The sequence below is a fragment of the Rhipicephalus sanguineus genome, chromosome 9 (genome assembly GCF_013339695.2).
Source record: "Rhipicephalus sanguineus isolate Rsan-2018 chromosome 9, BIME_Rsan_1.4, whole genome shotgun sequence".
NCBI classification, from domain to species: Eukaryota; Metazoa; Arthropoda; class Arachnida; order Ixodida; family Ixodidae; genus Rhipicephalus; species Rhipicephalus sanguineus.
The window spans coordinates 28,549,361-28,567,386 of NC_051184.2; the positions used below are offsets into that span (position 1 = coordinate 28,549,361).

The 18,026-nt window shown below is 43.6% G+C and overlaps 2 protein-coding genes across 2 annotated transcripts in view; both read left to right on the forward strand.

The window, feature by feature from the left end:
• The window catches only part of LOC119405411 (uncharacterized), a 53,779-nt gene extending 46,280 nt beyond the window's left edge, over positions 1-7,499 (forward strand). The window contains exons 16-20 of the mRNA XM_037672249.2: positions 268-327; positions 629-688; positions 2,905-3,035; positions 4,176-4,965; positions 6,134-7,499. Coding sequence (XP_037528177.1) covers positions 268-327; positions 629-688; positions 2,905-3,035; positions 4,176-4,965; positions 6,134-6,319 — 1,227 coding nt within the window. The 3' untranslated portion in view covers positions 6,320-7,499. The remainder of the gene's footprint in view (positions 1-267; positions 328-628; positions 689-2,904; positions 3,036-4,175; positions 4,966-6,133) is intronic.
• Positions 6,866-18,026, forward strand: part of LOC119404864 (zinc finger protein 768) — a 30,855-nt gene continuing 19,694 nt past the window's right edge. Inside the window, exons 1-15 of the mRNA XM_049419392.1 lie at positions 6,866-6,946; positions 12,889-12,948; positions 15,004-15,063; positions 15,133-15,192; positions 15,256-15,432; positions 15,490-15,549; positions 15,611-15,670; positions 15,728-15,787; positions 15,845-15,904; positions 15,966-16,025; positions 16,083-16,142; positions 16,200-16,259; positions 16,320-16,496; positions 16,556-16,615; positions 17,541-17,671. Of these exons, the coding sequence (XP_049275349.1) occupies positions 6,866-6,946; positions 12,889-12,948; positions 15,004-15,063; positions 15,133-15,192; positions 15,256-15,432; positions 15,490-15,549; positions 15,611-15,670; positions 15,728-15,787; positions 15,845-15,904; positions 15,966-16,025; positions 16,083-16,142; positions 16,200-16,259; positions 16,320-16,496; positions 16,556-16,615; positions 17,541-17,671 (1,226 nt within the window). The remainder of the gene's footprint in view (positions 6,947-12,888; positions 12,949-15,003; positions 15,064-15,132; positions 15,193-15,255; positions 15,433-15,489; positions 15,550-15,610; positions 15,671-15,727; positions 15,788-15,844; positions 15,905-15,965; positions 16,026-16,082; positions 16,143-16,199; positions 16,260-16,319; positions 16,497-16,555; positions 16,616-17,540; positions 17,672-18,026) is intronic.

Below are 18,026 nucleotides of genomic sequence, written 5' to 3' on the forward strand. Positions count from 1 at the left end.
CTCATGATAACCACGTTATGTCATTGCAAATCTGGCTGCTAAAGTTAATGTTGGCTCTGATATAATTGTTCGAGTCAAAATTACTCCAATATGACACGAACTGTAGACGCTGAAAGCGAAACTATGTGCATTACATGGCCCTGAATTTTCGCTTTCAGTCTGCGAGTCCTGTACAATGAAACTATTTTTTGAGCATGAGCATGTAGTTAAAGGTACTTGGTTTTTCTCCAGTTCAGCTTAGAAATGTGCCTACAAAATCTTTTTCAGGGCATGATGGGCATTGACTGCAAGGTAGAGCCGAGTAGCCCAGAACCCATGCTTCCTTTGGTAAGTAAAGCAAATTTTTTTTTCATTTTGAATCTGTGCTTTCATGTTAGTGATATTTTGGTGTTTATAGGCTGAAAAGACAGTTAGAAATACACCAAAGGCGTTGCTCTTCAAGTGTTGGCAATCAGGATACTCTCTGACTTTCTACACCTTATAGTCTGAGTGGGTTCACACGAGAATTCTCAAATGAACTTGGGGAGAGAATGAGGGTATCTGCTTGAGAAGCACGCGAGGCTCTAAGTACTTGGTTCATTCCCAACTCAGCTGAGAAATGTATATTTAAAGAGCACTTTTTCTTTAGGAAGTGATTGGTGTGGACATCAAGATAGAGGCGAGTAGCCCTCCATCTACGCCATCTCCTGTAAGTAAAGTGCATTTTTCTCTTTCTGTTAGCTGGTTTATTAACAAATGTATGAGAATGTTCTGGCACATTCAAACACGTTTTATGCCAGCCAATGAAATGTGTAACAGCTTTAGCTGAGAGTGGTATCCTGGGCTAGTTGGTAATCCATTACTTAAGACGATTGTGCAACAAAGAAAGACACGGACAACAGAGAAGAAGACACACCCAGCGCAAACTGAATTTATTGTGCCACTGAACTTGTTACTGAACTTGTTTATATACTGATGCTGTGTAGACTACGCATGCGTGTACATCGTTATATATCGACCCAGTATGGACTGCACATGTGTGTACATTGAATAAAACAACAGTTACTAGTTAGGAGATGCCGCCACCAAGAAGAACAGCTCTTTGTCCGTAAGAGCCAGTGAAGGTGAGCTAACACACTTATCACCCAATTTTTCAGTCAGCTCAGCCTCAGTGATTTCGTGGATCAGCTGCGTCCTGCCACGAGACACAATTATGCAACGATCAAATGGAGGTTGACAGCCGCAATCCCGAGAATGCTTTGGAAGCAAGGAAAGCGGTCGACACGATTTAAGAGTGCCTAGTTCTCCTTCAGGTTACTCATGAGTTGCAGGTGGAAGGTTCTATTCGCTCCCTTGACGTTCGCCTAAGCTTTGAGCATAGCCACACGGGTTGGCCGTGTTGGCCGTGCAAGCCGCGAGCCAACAAACCACTTTTGCCATATACGCCTGCACATTCCAAGCTGGTTAAGCGGGCTGTTGCCTGTTTGTGCTTGAAGAATGCCCGCAGAAAATCTTGCTGCCACGTGGTGGGCGCAAGTTTTGAGCACCAAACCGAATGTTTCTCCTTGGCAGGGTATCCCAAACTACTGATGATGTCTGTCACGGAACGAATTTTAAGAGAAGTGCGACCCTGCGTGCAAAAGCTGGTTGCTTATGTCACTTTCGGCAAACACCCCAAAGTAGGTGTTGTACCCTTCATGCGTGGGATATCCCATCATCTGAAGAAGATAGCCCAGAAGGCAAACATAGAAGTTATATGTTCTGCTCCGAACAAGCTTGGGAAGATATGCTAGCTGACTGATCCAAATGCTGTCCCGCCTGGAAAGTGCACAAAGCGGAATTGAAACAGGTTTGTTGAATGTGCTCACCCTGTCCCGTAAGGCCTCCCGCTTTCGTGTTGGAAGCGATACATTGGGAAAACCGGGCGGTGCCTCAATGACCGGCTACGTGAGCACCACGGTGACATAAGAAATGGCACCGGTAGTTTCCTTAAAATTCATTGTCGCGATTGTGGCTGTCACCTACGTTTTATCGTTGCATGATTGTGTCCCGTGGCAGGACTCAGCTGATCTGCAAAATCACTGAGGCTGAGGCAATTGCAAAATCGGGTGATAAGTGTGTTAGTTCATCTTCACTGGTTCTCACTGACAAAGAACTGTTCTTCTTGGTGGTGGCATCTTCCAAATCGTAACTCGCAACTGTTGTTTTATTTCGTGTACACGCATGTGCAGTCTACTTTGCATCAATGTATAACCATTTACACGCATGTGTAGTCTATACTGTGTCGGTATATAAACAGGTTCGTTGGCACAATAAATTTAGTTGAAAGTTTGCGATGGGTGTGTCTTCTTCTCTGTTGTCCGTGTCTTTTTTATTGCGCAGTCGTCTGAAGTGAAGTTTTAGTTGGTGGAAGGAGAGTTTGGAAGAGTGTGGCATATTGTCAAAAATAGAAACCGAGTGAAGTGAGAAAACATTGACGCCCACAGAATTGCAGTACTGAAAGATAAATGTGTAAGTGTGCCATCTGTTATATTCACTAACAGAAACTGCATATTCTTTGTTTAAAACACAAGGAGACCTCATGTAAGGGTGACGCGCATATATTCACCTGCACTGGCTTTTCTTTTTCTTTCCTTTTATGGATTTTATGGGCTTCTGCATCAATTCACTCTAGGTCATTTAATAGTCAGCGCTTCGTGTCTGTGTTTTTGTGTGGCTCTTTTATGTGCCCGTATTTCACTGTTTACAGTTTGAAGATGAGTAGATGCTTTGACGTTGTACAGACAGAAGGTTATTGTTGCACAAAGTTATACATTAAAAAGTATGAAAAGTTTTTGGTACCATGAAAACTACGGGACCTGTATTGTTACACAAAACACGATCGCACTCAATCGCAAAAATAAAAATGCTTGTGCTGCTTCACAGGACCATCTGGACAAGGATACAAAAGGACCTTTTGAGCCTCCAGTCCTACTTCCAAATATTGACTCCGTAACCACATTGGCAAACAACACTGAAGATTCAGCAAGCACAGCTGCAATGGACAGTGACAAAAGGTGAGCTGTACCTGCTTCTACAGACACAGTATTTGGTGTGTGGTGGGTGACGTGATGCTTTTAATTATTTTAACTACAATGACCAGCCTTGACTGCCACGTGTACTTCCAATACTTACAATGAAGCAAGTCAGCCACTACATGCTGTTGCACGTCACTCACGTTCCATAGTGGACCAGTGGCAATAGCCTTGCGCTTCTGAACTCGAGAGTGCACATTTAAATTCACGTCTTCTACCACGTTTTAATGAAAATGCTCCTGTGCATAGATATAGGTCACAATAAAGAACTGCAGGTAGTAAAATTAACCTGGAGTCTTGCACTATGGTGTGCTTCACAATCATGTCTTGGTTCTCGCAGGTAATACCCCAAATTAAGTTTCTTATGACACCTAGCCATGACAGTCATGTTCAGATGAGGACACTGTGCTAAATGCGCATGTAGCTGTAATTAGGTTGTAGAGAAGTGGGGTAGGTCTCGGCACTGTACTTCTACACGCATGTGTTATGGTTGCTCTGCAAGGCTTAACAGCTGCTGCTCTGCTGAAGCTCCAGCAATGCCGCACAACCAGGCAGGGGAAGGGGGGCAGGCGATTGTGGCAGAAAGGTAGGGGATCATGTGTCCTGTAGTATGTACAGCATGGAGTGTTCAATGTTGTAAAGCTGCTCAGGTCATCAAAAATGTTACTCCTGCCCTCTCTTGCAGGTAACTTGCTTGGTTTCCAAGGTTGGCTGGTAGCTTTGTGTTGCTGGGAGCAGTGTTGGCTGGTAGCTTTGTGTGATGGTCTGCGCTGGCACCTCCCCCCCCCCCCCCCCATTTCTGGGTGCTTAGAGTTTCAGATTGCGTCGTCTTACAGAAGCGAGAAGCAACTCCCGAGAAGCAACTGGAATGAGCATTTGCTCATTCTAGTTCATGGCGTTCATTGTGCCGGAGTTGTGAAAGCCAGTGTTTTAAATAACCGTGTGAGGTGTGTTCTGGTTTGTCTGTGTGGGTATCCAGCACGGTCTTTATTATAATTACTACGTGAATATATACTCTAATGTATGGAGCCAATATGCAGCAATATGAGCAATATGCAGTTTCCACTGAAATGAGTTATGGTAATCTTTTTTCTTCCTTTTTTTTCTTTTTTTAATGTCCAGAACCTCCAAAGGAGCTACAGTATCACCTCCGAAAAGGCGTATTGAGTGTAAGATGTGCGGTCAGTGCTTTGCAACCACAGAGACCTTGAGAAACCATTGGAATGTGCACACAGGCGAGAGGCCATACGCCTGCCCTGTCTGCGACCTCAAGTTTGCTCGGAAGGCAACTCTTGAACAGCACAAGCGTACCCATACGGGCGAGAAGCCATACCTTTGTTCCATCTGCGGCCGCGGCTTTTCTCAAACGTCAAGTCTCGCGACACACCGTTTCACCCACACGGATGAGAGAGCACATGCCTGCCTCATCTGTGGGCAGAAGTTTGCTAATAAGACCAGACTCGCTAGACACGAACGTGGCCATACAGGTGAGATGCCCTATATGTGCCAGATGTGCCCGTCCAAATTCTGCAAGAAGGAGTCTTTTGACAGACACGTGCAGCTGCATGCAAGTGGAGTGGAAATGTGGCACTGCCTGGAGTGTGGCAAGAACTTCACGAAGTTAACTGCCCTGCTGACACATCTGAAGTGGCACAAGATGAATAAGCCACACCCGTGCCACTTATGCCCAGCCAGATTCGAAAAGAAATGCTACCTGGAGATTCATATGTTAACTCACACGGGAGAAAAGCCGCACAAGTGTCCCGTGTGCGAGAGACACTTTGCCAGGCCTTCTGAGGTCAGAAGGCACACGCGCAGTATCCATGATAGAGCCAAGATTACCACAGCAAGCTCTGTCAGCAAGGCGGAGGAGATTACCTTGCCAAGTAACACTCTGACTTTGCTGCATCCTGTAAGTGAAGTGCTCTTATTATTCGTGCTGCAATTCAAATTGAAAAAAAAAAAAGAGTTGTTTCCTTGGGCTTCAAGGAGGGCATTGTTCTAGTCATGCTCGCACTGACTAAATGACTTGTTTATGCAGTTGTGTGTTTAAATGTGTCTCTTGTTCTAAGTGCACAGCTTCGTCTATATCAGGGCTGCACTAAGGTTGCGGCATGAAGGTGTCCCACAACCTATGCCTCAGCCCAATGGAGAATGGCACCTAATAGATAGGAGGAGGGGAAAGGGTAAAGCATAGCATAGCCATGTATGCGTAGTATGGTATAGCAAGGAGTGGGAAAGGGAAGCGAGGACGAGGAGTGTTGTGTGGGTAAGGAGGAAAGGAGAGGGTAAAGCAAAACATAGCCATGTATTATAAGTAAGGGGTGGTAAAGGAAAGCGAGGGTGAGGAGGAGGGATGCGATGGTGAGTGTATGGCATAGTTATGTGTAGGCGAGTTAGAGGTTGGAGACGTGCAGGTGGTCAAGCGGGGAGGAGGAGGGTGAGTGGAGGTGGGGAGCAGCGGCTCAGGTGCCAGGGCGGAGTTGGGCCTGGGGAGAAGGCAATGTGCAGCCGCACCAAGTGCAGGTTGGTGTGAAGTTAGTGATGACGTCCTAGCTTTGCATTACTTTGCACTCCATCGCTGAGGCTTCCCCTCAGCTCCATTTTCCCTTGGTGTTTACAATGTTAGGTCCGTTAAAGCTACGTATTTTTTTTTTTATTGTTGCAGAGCATACTTTTGAAGGAACATGGCATTGATCTTGAGTTTCTTCTCTTGTGCATTTTCTGCTGCCTTTGCAAGTGTCTAGAGAAATGTCAAAGCGCTTAAATGAAGTGGGAGAATGGTATGTTTCATGTATTGTATCTGTCGCGCATCTAATAGGACTTTGCAGTGGATGTGTTTGTTATGCAACTAGAGCAGTGTCTTGTTTATAACTTACAAGAGCACTTTCGTTCTTTCAAATTAGGATATGGCTCGAGGCTTGTGACATGCCACACAAAGTTCGGTTTTTATTCAGTGTTTTGTCTCGGGGCACTCTGTTGCCACATCCTGCCTTTGTGCCATTAAGAACATTACTACAAGCAATAAAGCTGTTATCACTTAGTAGCTTTCCTGTAAAATTGTCCTCAATATTTTCTAGGAGGATGCTGACATGAATGAAAAAGGACCAGCTGAAGCAGCAGTTGACAAACCAGCAGCACTGAAACATTGTGAGGCATCACAGCAACCTAGGATGACCTCAGTGGTCTTCAGTGAAACACAATTGACAGGAACGCCTGTGTGTAAGGGGACCGTGGTGACATTTATTCATCAAAAGGTAACATAGCGCTAGCATACGTGGACAAGGAAGACACAACAAGACGAGCGCTGAAAGACAAAGAACCACATTGACAGACATTTATTCCATGTTTCCTCTGAGGCATGAGAAACAAGTCAGCTCCACTTCGAAGCTGGGAATCTTCCAAGGTCACAATCCTCAGAATCGTCGCACTCAGCCCAACGCACTACTGGTGAAGACAGTGGCACTTTGAGCATGCTTGCTTCAGCAAGAATCAGTTACCTGGTTCTATGTGCAGAAACAGCTACTCCTTCTCGGAAACCTTGCTGTGGATAAGCATTCCCACCAGCCTCAGAAGACATTACAGTGCTGCCAGTGCCAGGTGATTACCGATGACATCATTCCAGTATCACATGTGGATTCGCATTGACAAGAGGCCATGTGAGTGTAATGTCTACAGTGAACACTTTAAACATTGGGATCGTTGAAGAAACAGTGCTTCACTCACCTGGATAAAAAACAGTACAAGTGTACCATGTTGAAAGTGATATAGCCAGCACAGTCACTATAGAAAGCATGTGCTACGTATCCACAATGGCACAGTTGATGAAGGCTGACTACTGCAAGCCACTCTCATTACCCCAGCACCACTTCCAGCATTTGTGGAAACTGCAGGTAATAAAGACCATTAGGGGATGGACAATTTTATTGTGGGTGACTTGCGCTCTTTATTAGCCACTGCTGTCTGCTTGGATTCATCAAAAAGTGTGAATGTTCACCTGATATGTATTTCGAGATGGCGTAGATATTGTTAACAAATGAGCCCATGTTTAAAAGGTTTAAAACAGAGGACTTAAATACGAGTGGTTCACATATAAATATGGAAGCAAATTACACTGTCCAACAAATAAAATTGTTAATCATGCTGATTATGGTAGTGCTATAAATCATATGGTTAGATGTTGGCATATTTCTATAGTTACAAATTTGAAGAACACAGTAGCAGAGTTTAAAGACACCTGCAATTGTTAGGATGTTGATAATGTGTAGTAGGGATCTATTACTGCGTGTATGTGTATGCATATATATGAGTTGCAAATGTGCTGATGTTATGCACATAATTTAACAGTGGGTAACCACATGAACTGCTGAACAAATATTGTGCCACACTTTTAAAAAATAATGTCGGTTATGTAATAGCACTAGCAGTGCTGTGCGAAAGGCCGGTCCATTCACGACTTATTGATCTGAGATGGCAACAATTTGTTGATGACGGACTAAGTTTAAGTGTAAATAATGAAGGAATGTAGCTTGGTCAGTTTCACAGGATAAACCATTGAGCGAAACCGTGCTGTGCGGAGGGTTTGTTCGAGGCACAGAAGCTCATGATTTGTGAATACGTGTTCTACGATTTTAGACAGTACATTTGATGGTGGCATTGAAAGATTATTTAATAGTGACTGTTCATTAACCTGATTTATAAATGGGAATGACATTCCCCAATTTCCAATCATCGGTCAAGTGGCCTGTTGAAAGTGACTGCAGCACAGAAGAGAGAGGTGAGCAGCATCGTACTTGGAAAGGCAGGTTGGTGAATTTGCTGACCTTTCACTACAGACCCGCGCGTTATTAAGAGGATGGAAGAAAACTGATCACGATGGTGCTGTGAGCGAAGCTGTGCCAGCACAGCGACAGCAGACGAAGATTTGCTGAAAAGAAAAACCAGCCTATCCCCTACAAACATGGCGTCTGTGACGTCCGTTTGGGGCGTTTGAGCATAGCCTTCGAGATTCATTTCAGGAGGCCGAAGTGTGGATTTGGAAACAACTTCCAAGGCAAACCAAAGCAATCCGAATTTAAATGGCGGCAGAATGCTGAAAGTTCTTGTTTGAAGAGTTCGACGTGAACTGCGTGAATTTCATTTACTGCGACTTAGGCCTGTCACTAAAGTACGTGTAATCGTTGTTTTATGCAATCCGGGAATTATCGTTAGTACTATTTATATCAGGTGTCCTTCGTCCGTTATACAAAGGCTGTGGCATGGGGTTATGCGGGCCGCTCCAACGCTGTTGGTGGGCATGAACTTTCTCGCAAATGAGATTAAGTGAACATTTCTGGCAGGGTAGTCAAGTATGCAGAGCATAAAATGTCACAACTAGCTGAATAGAGACAGAGAGCGTTTCCTTGTGAATAGTTGTTCACTATGCGCGCGCACTCGCGCACATAGACACGACATACCAATACATCGAGAAACAAGGTACAGCTGCAAGAGAAGAGGCGAAAATATGTAAAGTACCTCATCTAGCATACCGTGTTGTGCAGAAGGCGTGACAGGGGTGAAAATATGGCAGCATCTGCGAGCGCGTTCTCTCTACCTTGCTGGAGAAAGAGAAATCGGCAGCATTCTTTTTCCTAATGTTTCATCACAAATTTTGCATGAGTTAAAGTTACTAGACTTCTGCATAAATATTTGTACGACTTTTTCAAAGCAACGCTGCAATATTAATGAGAAGAAGCCTTCTTGACAACAAGGAAATGTCATGCCTCAAAACGCTTGGGCAAGTTGGTTGTATGTAGGTTTCACCAACCACAGCGCTTGCAACGCAGCTAGATTTTAAAGCAGCTCATTAGGGAAATGAGAAAAAATGGCGACTGGCAAGCTCATTTTGAATTCCACTGTTCAGTCATCGTACCACAGAGGTTTTGAAATGGTAGAGTGTGCGGCTCCAGTTGCGCAGGTGCAAAGTTTGATTCTCAGTTGCAATGAGTAACCACCAGTTTTTTGTAACGACCAGAAATGTACCAGAATCGGGCATTTGATTGTTTATGGGTTCTTGTCGGGCGCCTCGTCCCACCATGGCCTTTGTGGTAGAGCATTGATCGAGCATTGGCTGTAGATGTCGGAGTTAAATGATTGCTGTACCTGCCATTAAATAGGCACTGACACTCTCTCAGCTCCGTGCTTGTCTCAGTATTTGGGTTAATTGCCTCACGAATCGATTGCCGCAAAAATTTTTTTAATGTCAGGTACGATTGGAGTTACAGGGATTTGCCGCACGCCTCATGTACTTTTTCTCTTCTTTCGTAGTGACGAGTGCGCTGAAAGCTACACAGGGAGGGGTGAAACGGGAGAGAGGCTACATCGATGCGCATCATGAATTTGAGCTCGCGCCATGAACACATTTGCTCACTTCTGGTGCGATTCCTGTGCACACTAGTGTTGCTGCTGTGTAATTTTATTGCACTATAGAGTGCCACGGCACACAGTGGGAAAATGCGCATCTGATCCAAATGCCACTCTTGATTTATGTTAGCTATCGGCCAATGACTGTGATCTGCTCTACGATAAAATAGAACTGGTGCTGGTCATTCGAAGAGAGCGAGGATGGGCCTCTACATGAAGAGAAGGTGCTTGAGCAACTGGCAAAGTCGTGCTCTGCTTGTAAACTCTCCTTGCAGCATACAGCTGCAAGAGTTGGCTGAGCTGTTCGCAAAAGTGTGTGCTTTCTGCAGTGTATGTTTTTTCAGCAAGCCTGAGCTGTGGTTAGGACCCCCCTAAGTCACCCATAAAGACAATCTCATAGGAAGCTGGAAGGTCAAAGACTCCAAATGAACTTGAATACATAAAAATTGCGAGTACTAAATTAACAATACATGATTGAGAAGTGAGATCATGTAAATGGGTGCATATGTTTAAATAAAACAAAGATTCATTGAACACGCTTGATCGCATGGAAAGAAATCTACATAAGGAGTGCAAGAAGTGGCACAATATGAATTCTGATGCTTGAATATATAGACACGGGTTCGATTCCCGACCATGCCAACTGCATTTCGATGGGATGGAGATTGAAGAACTTCTGGTGTTTGAAATTAATCCAGAGTCTTCCACTATGGCTTACCTCATTAAGATATTGTGGCGCCGGCACCTAAAACCCTGGAAGTTATTATTAATGCTTGAATATGAACTCATGCGCATGACACAATGCCAGGGCTATCCCGATAGCCATATGTCGAGGCCCCATGGTACGGTAATACAGCTCACTTAAATACAAACCATGTTTAGAAAGTGGCACTTAAGAAAGCCTCTTTTTTTCCTAATATAATCTGGTGACCAATTCACATACAATTAGTAATCTCATGCGTTCCTTTCTCCATTATCAGCTTCTCCTGCTGACTTCACTTTTTGCCTCCAGCTCTGCATGTCTCTTCCGAAACCTACACAATGCTGCATATCCATTTTGGGTGATTTGCCAGAGATGTTCACTTATGCAGTGGCTTAAACTGCATAATTTGAAAGACAATAGGCACACCCCAACCGACCAAGGGGTGTGCCAAAGATGCTGCTGTTTGAAGTCTAGGCTTTTTTTTTTTTTTTTTACATGGCCCCATTTGTCAAATCACTGTCATGGAGTGTGTCAGAGCCATCCTGGTTAACTTCAAGAGACACTGTACGGGCAGTGCACAAGGGGATAGCACTAATTTGCTTGCACATTGCCTGAATTCACGGAGCGAAACAATGTCACTAACTTTTTTTTTTGTCTGTGTGAATTGCAAAAATTGTGTTTGCTCCAACATAGCTTCATAATAGCAAAGGCATATGTTAACTCAAAATAATTTGTTCTAGTTTGTTAAAACTTGAAGAAGCCCTTGCAGTACATCGACTTGAAGTAGAGTCCACAGTGTCCAGTATTTTATTCATCCTGTCTTTGAATCTTGTTTTATTTGTTCTGGAATGGTCAATTTAAGCATTAAACTGAGATATAGCAGAGTGGAATCGTTTAAATAAAATGAAGATAAGCAGTCTTAAGTGGAATGAAATATACATTAGGAAATCAAGAATTGGCACATCGTATATTTTGACGCTTGAATGCACCGTTTGGGCAGGAGCGCTTGCCGGCGGCTGCTCAACGAGTGGAGTTTAGTGCGAGAAGGCGACCCGCAGTGCACTTCGCCATTGTGCTCAGTAGTGCCGCGCAGCATTTCATCTGACCGGTCAATTTGTTCGTGGCATTCTTTCCCTAAGAAATAATCGCCGAGATATGAGAAACAACTAATGAATATGCATGGATGTATACTTTTGAGCCAAAAATAAAGCAGAAAATGAATGTTTTCTGCAAGACATGCTGCGAAAACCTGCACTTCACCGCATCACGTAACTGCATTGCGCGGTGGCACTACAGCCACTTGGGCTAATGTTTTCTTTTGTATCAAAATAACGGCTGCAGATAGAATGCTTATATTTTCGGGGATATTGGAAATGACATTTTTGGTGAAGACGTATAGAAATTTCTTTATGTTTACTTGGTGTAAAGCAGCATTGCTTTATTCACAGAGTGTTCTCGTTTTTGTTAAAAACTTCCTATTAAAGTTTTTTTTTTCGCAGATTCTTTTAGTCATGTTTGCTTTAAATTTAATGCCGTTAGGAACTGCATTCCTTGTTCTACAGATTAGTACCATACATTGTAGCATCAATCATTTTGTGTGGCAGTGGAAAAATTGTTTACTAGAGTACCCAAAAATGACCTTTTTTTCCCGCGGACAGGAAAGTGTTAATAAGATATTGAACAAAATTTTTGCCACCAAGACTTACAGCCAAATTGAAAGATTAATTGATGAAATCGATAGAAACAACCTTCATTTCTGGGAGGAACTAGAGGAAGATAATGAATTCAATGTGTTTTTCACGAACTGCCGCATCTAGTGGCCGCGCCGTGAACTAGAGGAGGTGACGTTTGGTGACGTTTCATGCACTGGAAACAGGCATGCCAAGAATGCCAGTCGTCACCCGTGTCTCTCAACCCGCTCAGCTCCCACTACGGTTCCCAGTACCACTACAAACGGCACCGACAGCGAACAATGCTCCCAGCTGGGGTAAATCCCCTAAATGGTGGGGCACACCTCAGTGCCTTTGTGGAAGGGAGAGAGTGAGATGTAAAGGAAAGATGGAGAAAGGTAAGGGAAGGACAAACGCGTGCACCCTGCATGCGCCGCGGTGAATGTGACGTCACTGCTCGCGCTGGTGTGTGCAGCCGCCGTGCGCTGACAATGCACCAAAAATACAGCCAACTCTTAAAAAATGCGTGAAATAAACTCTGTTTACCGGAACAGTTGCCAACTCTTAAAAAATACGTGAAATAAACTCTGTTTACCGGAACAGTTGTGTCTTCCAAGTAGAATTTCGATGTTTTCGTCAGTTTTTCAAATTTTTGTTCAGTATCACTTTAAAAGGGTCATTTTCGCTACAGCGTGGCTTTCCGGTAGCAAAACACAACAGCGCAAAATGAATCTAAATCGCTTGTTGTGCTCATTGGTTAAGATGTGAAGAAGTCATTGCAGTGCAGTTACCTCTTGAACTTGAGCCCATAATCTGCAGTATCCTGTCGGTTTGTTTTTTTTTTAATCTTTGTTTTTGTTTTATTTCCTTCGTAATGGCTTCTTCAAGCACAATGTGAGATGGCTTCTTACAGCTAACAGTCTGAACTAGTTCATACTAGTATGCTGTACTGAAAGAGGGTGGAGAAAAGTTCTTCCCTCAACATGAACATGTTCAAAACAAGTAGTTCGTTCCTAATTTGGATAAGAAATAGAAAAATATCTTTTTTTTTTTTTTTCAGGTTACGACAAACTTCGACGTCAGGGAAGAGCTGTGTAGCCCTCCAACCTCACCGCCCCCTGTAAGTGTATTGTTTCATTTGGATTCTTCACACTGTAAACTTCACGTCACTAATATCTGAGTTGCGCTTATATAGCAAAACTTCAGTAAGATTGAAAAATCTGGTGCAAGAATAAGAGTGCAGGGACTCCCATAGCCTGTGCCTTTTTTTTTTGTCGATATGGTTAAAAGAAAATGCATTGGTTGCAGCCCTGCCCTACAGTGGAAAAGATAACATAAACAAGATGATATCTAACAGTTCGCGTCTCTTTGACATCGTATTTTGCTGTGCTTAGGGCAAATTATTAAAGTAGAAAAAAAAGCTTTTGCACATCTTAACTGGACGTCCGTTTTTTAGCATGTGGGTTAGTTTGTGGATCAGTGTGAATGTGCTGGACTTTGGAGAAATGAAACTCTCTTATACGGAAATGCCAGATAAGTGGAACAGTGGTACTGGTTGGTCGCCTGCATTCACATCGCTAATGAAATCTAGTTAAACAGAATCCAGAGTTTTATGAAGTCAAGGTAGACAGCACTTTAGTCAAAACAGCCACCTACCTATCTGTATATGGAACAAGATAAGTACAATAACCATGTCAAATGCGGATTCTGTAAATAGCTGAACTTGCAGCTGAATTTGGCAATTAAGACCCGGCCTATGTTTGAGGATCACAGCATCTCAAATTCAAGCTCTGTGATGGCAGCGACGCTTCAAGTCATTCAGTTACGTTCACATTTGTCCACGGGCAAGCTTTGTTTCCTTGGTTTGACTTCCATACTCTTGCGTGCTTATCTGCCAGTCTTCATGCACATGATATATTCATTACAGCTATACTCGTTATCTGCGTGTGCATGTACTTTGCTTGGTCAGGAAGGGCTGTTACTGCAGTGAAAAAACTTCAGTTCATGTCAGGAAAGCTGCTTGGGGCACATCTCATCCCGGCGCTACAGAGCAGTGCAACGCAGTTTTCAACACCTTAATACTGTTAAAAGTATATTTACAGTGTATTTATGGCAAGTGGATGGCCAAGCAGCCACAGCGGTGTTTGTTGTCCCGCACCAGCTCATTGTCCTCCTATATGTACACATGTACGTTTGCTGAACGAACACATGTACATTTGCTAACTGCTTTTACAACGGCGAGCTCACCAGCCGAATCAAATTCATAACTAGCAACACTCTAAATAACCCGATACATAGTGCCAATACAACACGCAGAGAATATAACACACACAAAACGACATAACACATGCAAGGCACCACGAATGCGCTGTCGCCGACGTTGGACTCACCGCACGAGTCCCTGGTACTGAGCCGTGGAATTACCCCCATGGACCTGCGCGCGAGGCGTTGCCAGACCCCAAAGAGAGAAAGTGCCCATTCACAAGCACCCGGATAATCTTGCTTCCCGCCAAGCGGCTCCACTGGGCCACCATGGGCTCACAGCGCCATCTCTCACTCGGCGGTAAAACTAGCTACGACTAATCTGCCAGATGCGCGTGTGTTATGAGGCGAAAATGACTTTACAGGGGGTGATAGCATCCCCTCAGGACATAATAGGCATGATACTGGTGTACAATATAAAAGTAATAATAATAATAATAATAATAGTAAAAAATAATAGTAACAATAATAATATATGCTGGGGTTTTGCATGGCAAAACCACGATAGGATTATGATGCTCGCTGTAGTCCGGGATTCCGGGTTATTTTTGACCACATGGGGTTTTTTAATGTGCACCTACATCTAAGCACACCGGTGTTCTTTCTATTTCACCCCCATCGAAATGCGGCCACCGTGGCTGGGAGCCAAACCCACGCCCTCAAGCTTAGCAGCGTGACACCTTACATGCTAAGCTACTGTAGCAAATGGTGTGCAATATGTGTATTCGGAGGAATTTCAATGTGGTTACGGTTTCAAAGTGCACACATGGTTCGAAGTGGGCATTTCATTCCACACTTAGATGGGAAGTAAAATATGAACTTTTGTCAGTTCGTTTGTATTCATTATTTGAAACGAGTCTTTCTATCCAAATTGAGCTCAAGATAAAAAAGAAAAGATAAACGCTTCTTTCAGGTCATGGAGAGAGTTGACATCAAGGTGGAACCAAGCAGCCCTACAGCCATGCTGCCTCCTGTAAGTGAAGTGCAATATGACATTGCGCAATCTTGTTGAAAAAAAAAAAAAAAACACCTCTTCCTTCAGGTTATGGAAAGTGTTGACATCGAGGTGGAACCGAGCAGCCCTACAGCTATGCTGCATCCTGTAAGTAAAATGCAGTATGGTGTCGTGCAATCTTGTAAAAAAAAAAAACAACTCCTTTTTCAGGTCATGGAGAGCGTTGACATCAAGATGGAACCGAGCAGCCCTACAGCTATGTCGCGTCTTGTAAGTGCAGTGCAGTATGGCGTCGTGCAATCTTGTGAGATAAAACACTTCTGTCAGGTCATGGAGAGTGTTGACATTGAGGTGGAACCAAGCAGCTCTATAGCCACACTGCCTCCTGTAAGTGAAGTCATATATAATATTGTACAATCTCCTAAATAAGAACTTTTCTTTCAGGTCATGGAGAGTGGTGCCATCAAAGTGGAGCCAGGCAACCCCAAAACCACGCTGCCTCCAGTATGTGAAGTGCAGTATCGTGTTGTGTATTCTCAGGAGAAAAAAAAAACACCTTTTCCAGGTCATGGAGAGCGTTGACATCAAGATGGAACCGAGCAGCCCTACAGCTATGTCGCGTCTTGTAAGTGCAGTGCAGTATGGCGTCGTGCAATCTTGTGAGATAAAACACTTCTGTCAGGTCATGGAGAGTGTTGACATTGAGGTGGAACCAAGCAGCTCTATAGCCACACTGCCTCCTGTAAGTGAAGTCATATATAATATTGTACAATCTCCTAAATAAGAACTTTTCTTTCAGGTCATGGAGAGTGGTGCCATCAAAGTGGAGCCAGGCAACCCCAAAACCACGCTGCCTCCAGTATGTGAAGTGCAGTATCGTGTTGTGTATTCTCAGGAGAAAAAAAAAACACCTTTTCCAGGTCATGGAGAGCGTTGACATCAAGATGGAACCGAGCAGCCTTACAACTATGCCGCGTCTTGTAAGTGCAGTGCAGTATGGCATCGTGCAGTCTTGTGAGATAAAACACTTCTGTCAGGTCATGGAGAGTGTTGACATTGAGGTGGAACCAAGCAGCTCTACAGCCACACTGCCTCCTGTAAGTGAAGTCATATATAATATTGTACAATCTCCTAAATAAGAACTTTTCTTCCAGGTCATGGAGAGTGGCGCCATCAAAGTGGAGCCAGGCAACCCCAAAACCACGCTGCCTCCAGTATGTGAAGTGCAACATTGTGTCATGTATTCTCGGGAGAAAAAAACACACCTTTTCCAGGTCATGGAGAGCGTTGACATCAAGATGGAACCGAGCAGCCTTACAACTATGCCGCGTCTTGTAAGTGCAGTGCAGCATGGCGTCGTGCAATCTTGTGAGAGAAAACACTTCTGTCAGGTCATGGAGAGTGTTGACCTCAAAGTGGAACCAGGCAGCCCTGAAACCACGCTGCCTCCAGTAAGTGAAGTGCAATATCATGTCGTGCATTCTCAGAAGAAAAAAAACGCCTTTTTCAGGTCGCAGAGAGCGTTGACATCAAGGTGGAACCGAGCAGCCCTGCAACTATGCCTCCTCCTGTAAGTGAAGTGCAACATCTCTACCGTGATAATATAGTGGTTATGGTGTTCAGCTGCTGACCTTAAGACGATGGTTCGATCCCAGCCACTGCAGTTCCTTTTCAGTGGAGGCGAAATACCAGAGGCCTGTACCTAAATCTAAGTATACTTGGATTTAGGTGCATATTAAAGAACACCAGGTTGTCCAAATTTCCTAAGTCCTCCATTACGGCGTTATCATCACAGCATATGATATTGTGGTTTTGAATGAAGGAATGAATATTTATTTGATCTTCAGTACAATTTCAAGCAAGGTACAGGAGCAAAATGCAAGCAGCGCCTTTTTTTTCTTCTTTTCATCCTTTTTCATTCTTTTTTTTTTCCCTTTTTCACAGCGCCCTTTTTCGTGACGAGAGTGCTGCTCTGTTCACGATCTTTGCTGTGAACAAGTTCAGGCAGTCATCATAATTATTCTCATTGGAGCTGCTTTCTCGCACTGCACAATTGCTTGAATAAAATCACAAGCCCACATTAGACCTGAAAAGTCATCCATCAGTGAACTTGAAGGTCTGGATAACAATCATCAAGCAAACATTTCAGCTGTGTACTTGAGGAAATCTGTGGACTTGGGCAGAAAGCTCTTTTGACAATAGTCCGTTCATCCATAGTTTTGGAGCTATTAAAGGGCTGGGCATTTGCCCTTACAAGCATACTCCTGGAGTTTTTTTCTTTTGAGTTTTTAAATGCAGTCAAAAATATTAAATTTGTTCAGAAAGGCAGTTGAAAAAAATCTATAGACTCCGCATTTTAAAAGCCCGTAATATGCACAGAGTTTGAATTTTTGAATCTGAAAAACATGTGGGCAGCTGTATCAGAAATGCTGTTCACACATTGTCACATTCTATAGTCAAACTCCTATTTGAATATTGTGTACATTATTTTGTAGGAACGCCTCGGCAGGAGTGACAAAGAACTATTTGAGTCAGCAGCCCTTTGTCCATGCATTGTAGTCCTAACACGACTGGCAAGCAGCGTACTAATGTCAAGAGGTAAAGCCACTATGGATAGCAATCCAGGGTAAGTGACATCGATTTGGCACCGTGAAATGGGATAGGAGCAGTTGTCCTGCCATATGCTTCCAGTAAGGCAGATTAATGTTGATGTTGTTGCAAAATGTTTCATTCCAAGTGCATTTTATTGCAATAGCAATTATATGGATACTCTCGGAGGATTTTTGCCGTCGCCGTCATGTCCCGGATATTATATGTATGTATATATAAATAAAAGCTACAAATAAAAATAATTCAGAAGAAAAAAATTCCGAAGCGCTTGACCGGGGTTTCGAACCTGCGACCCCTCACTCTACAGCTCGCTGCCGAAGAATTACGCCATGCCTCACTCGTTCTCCATAATACTAACAGCAGAATACAAA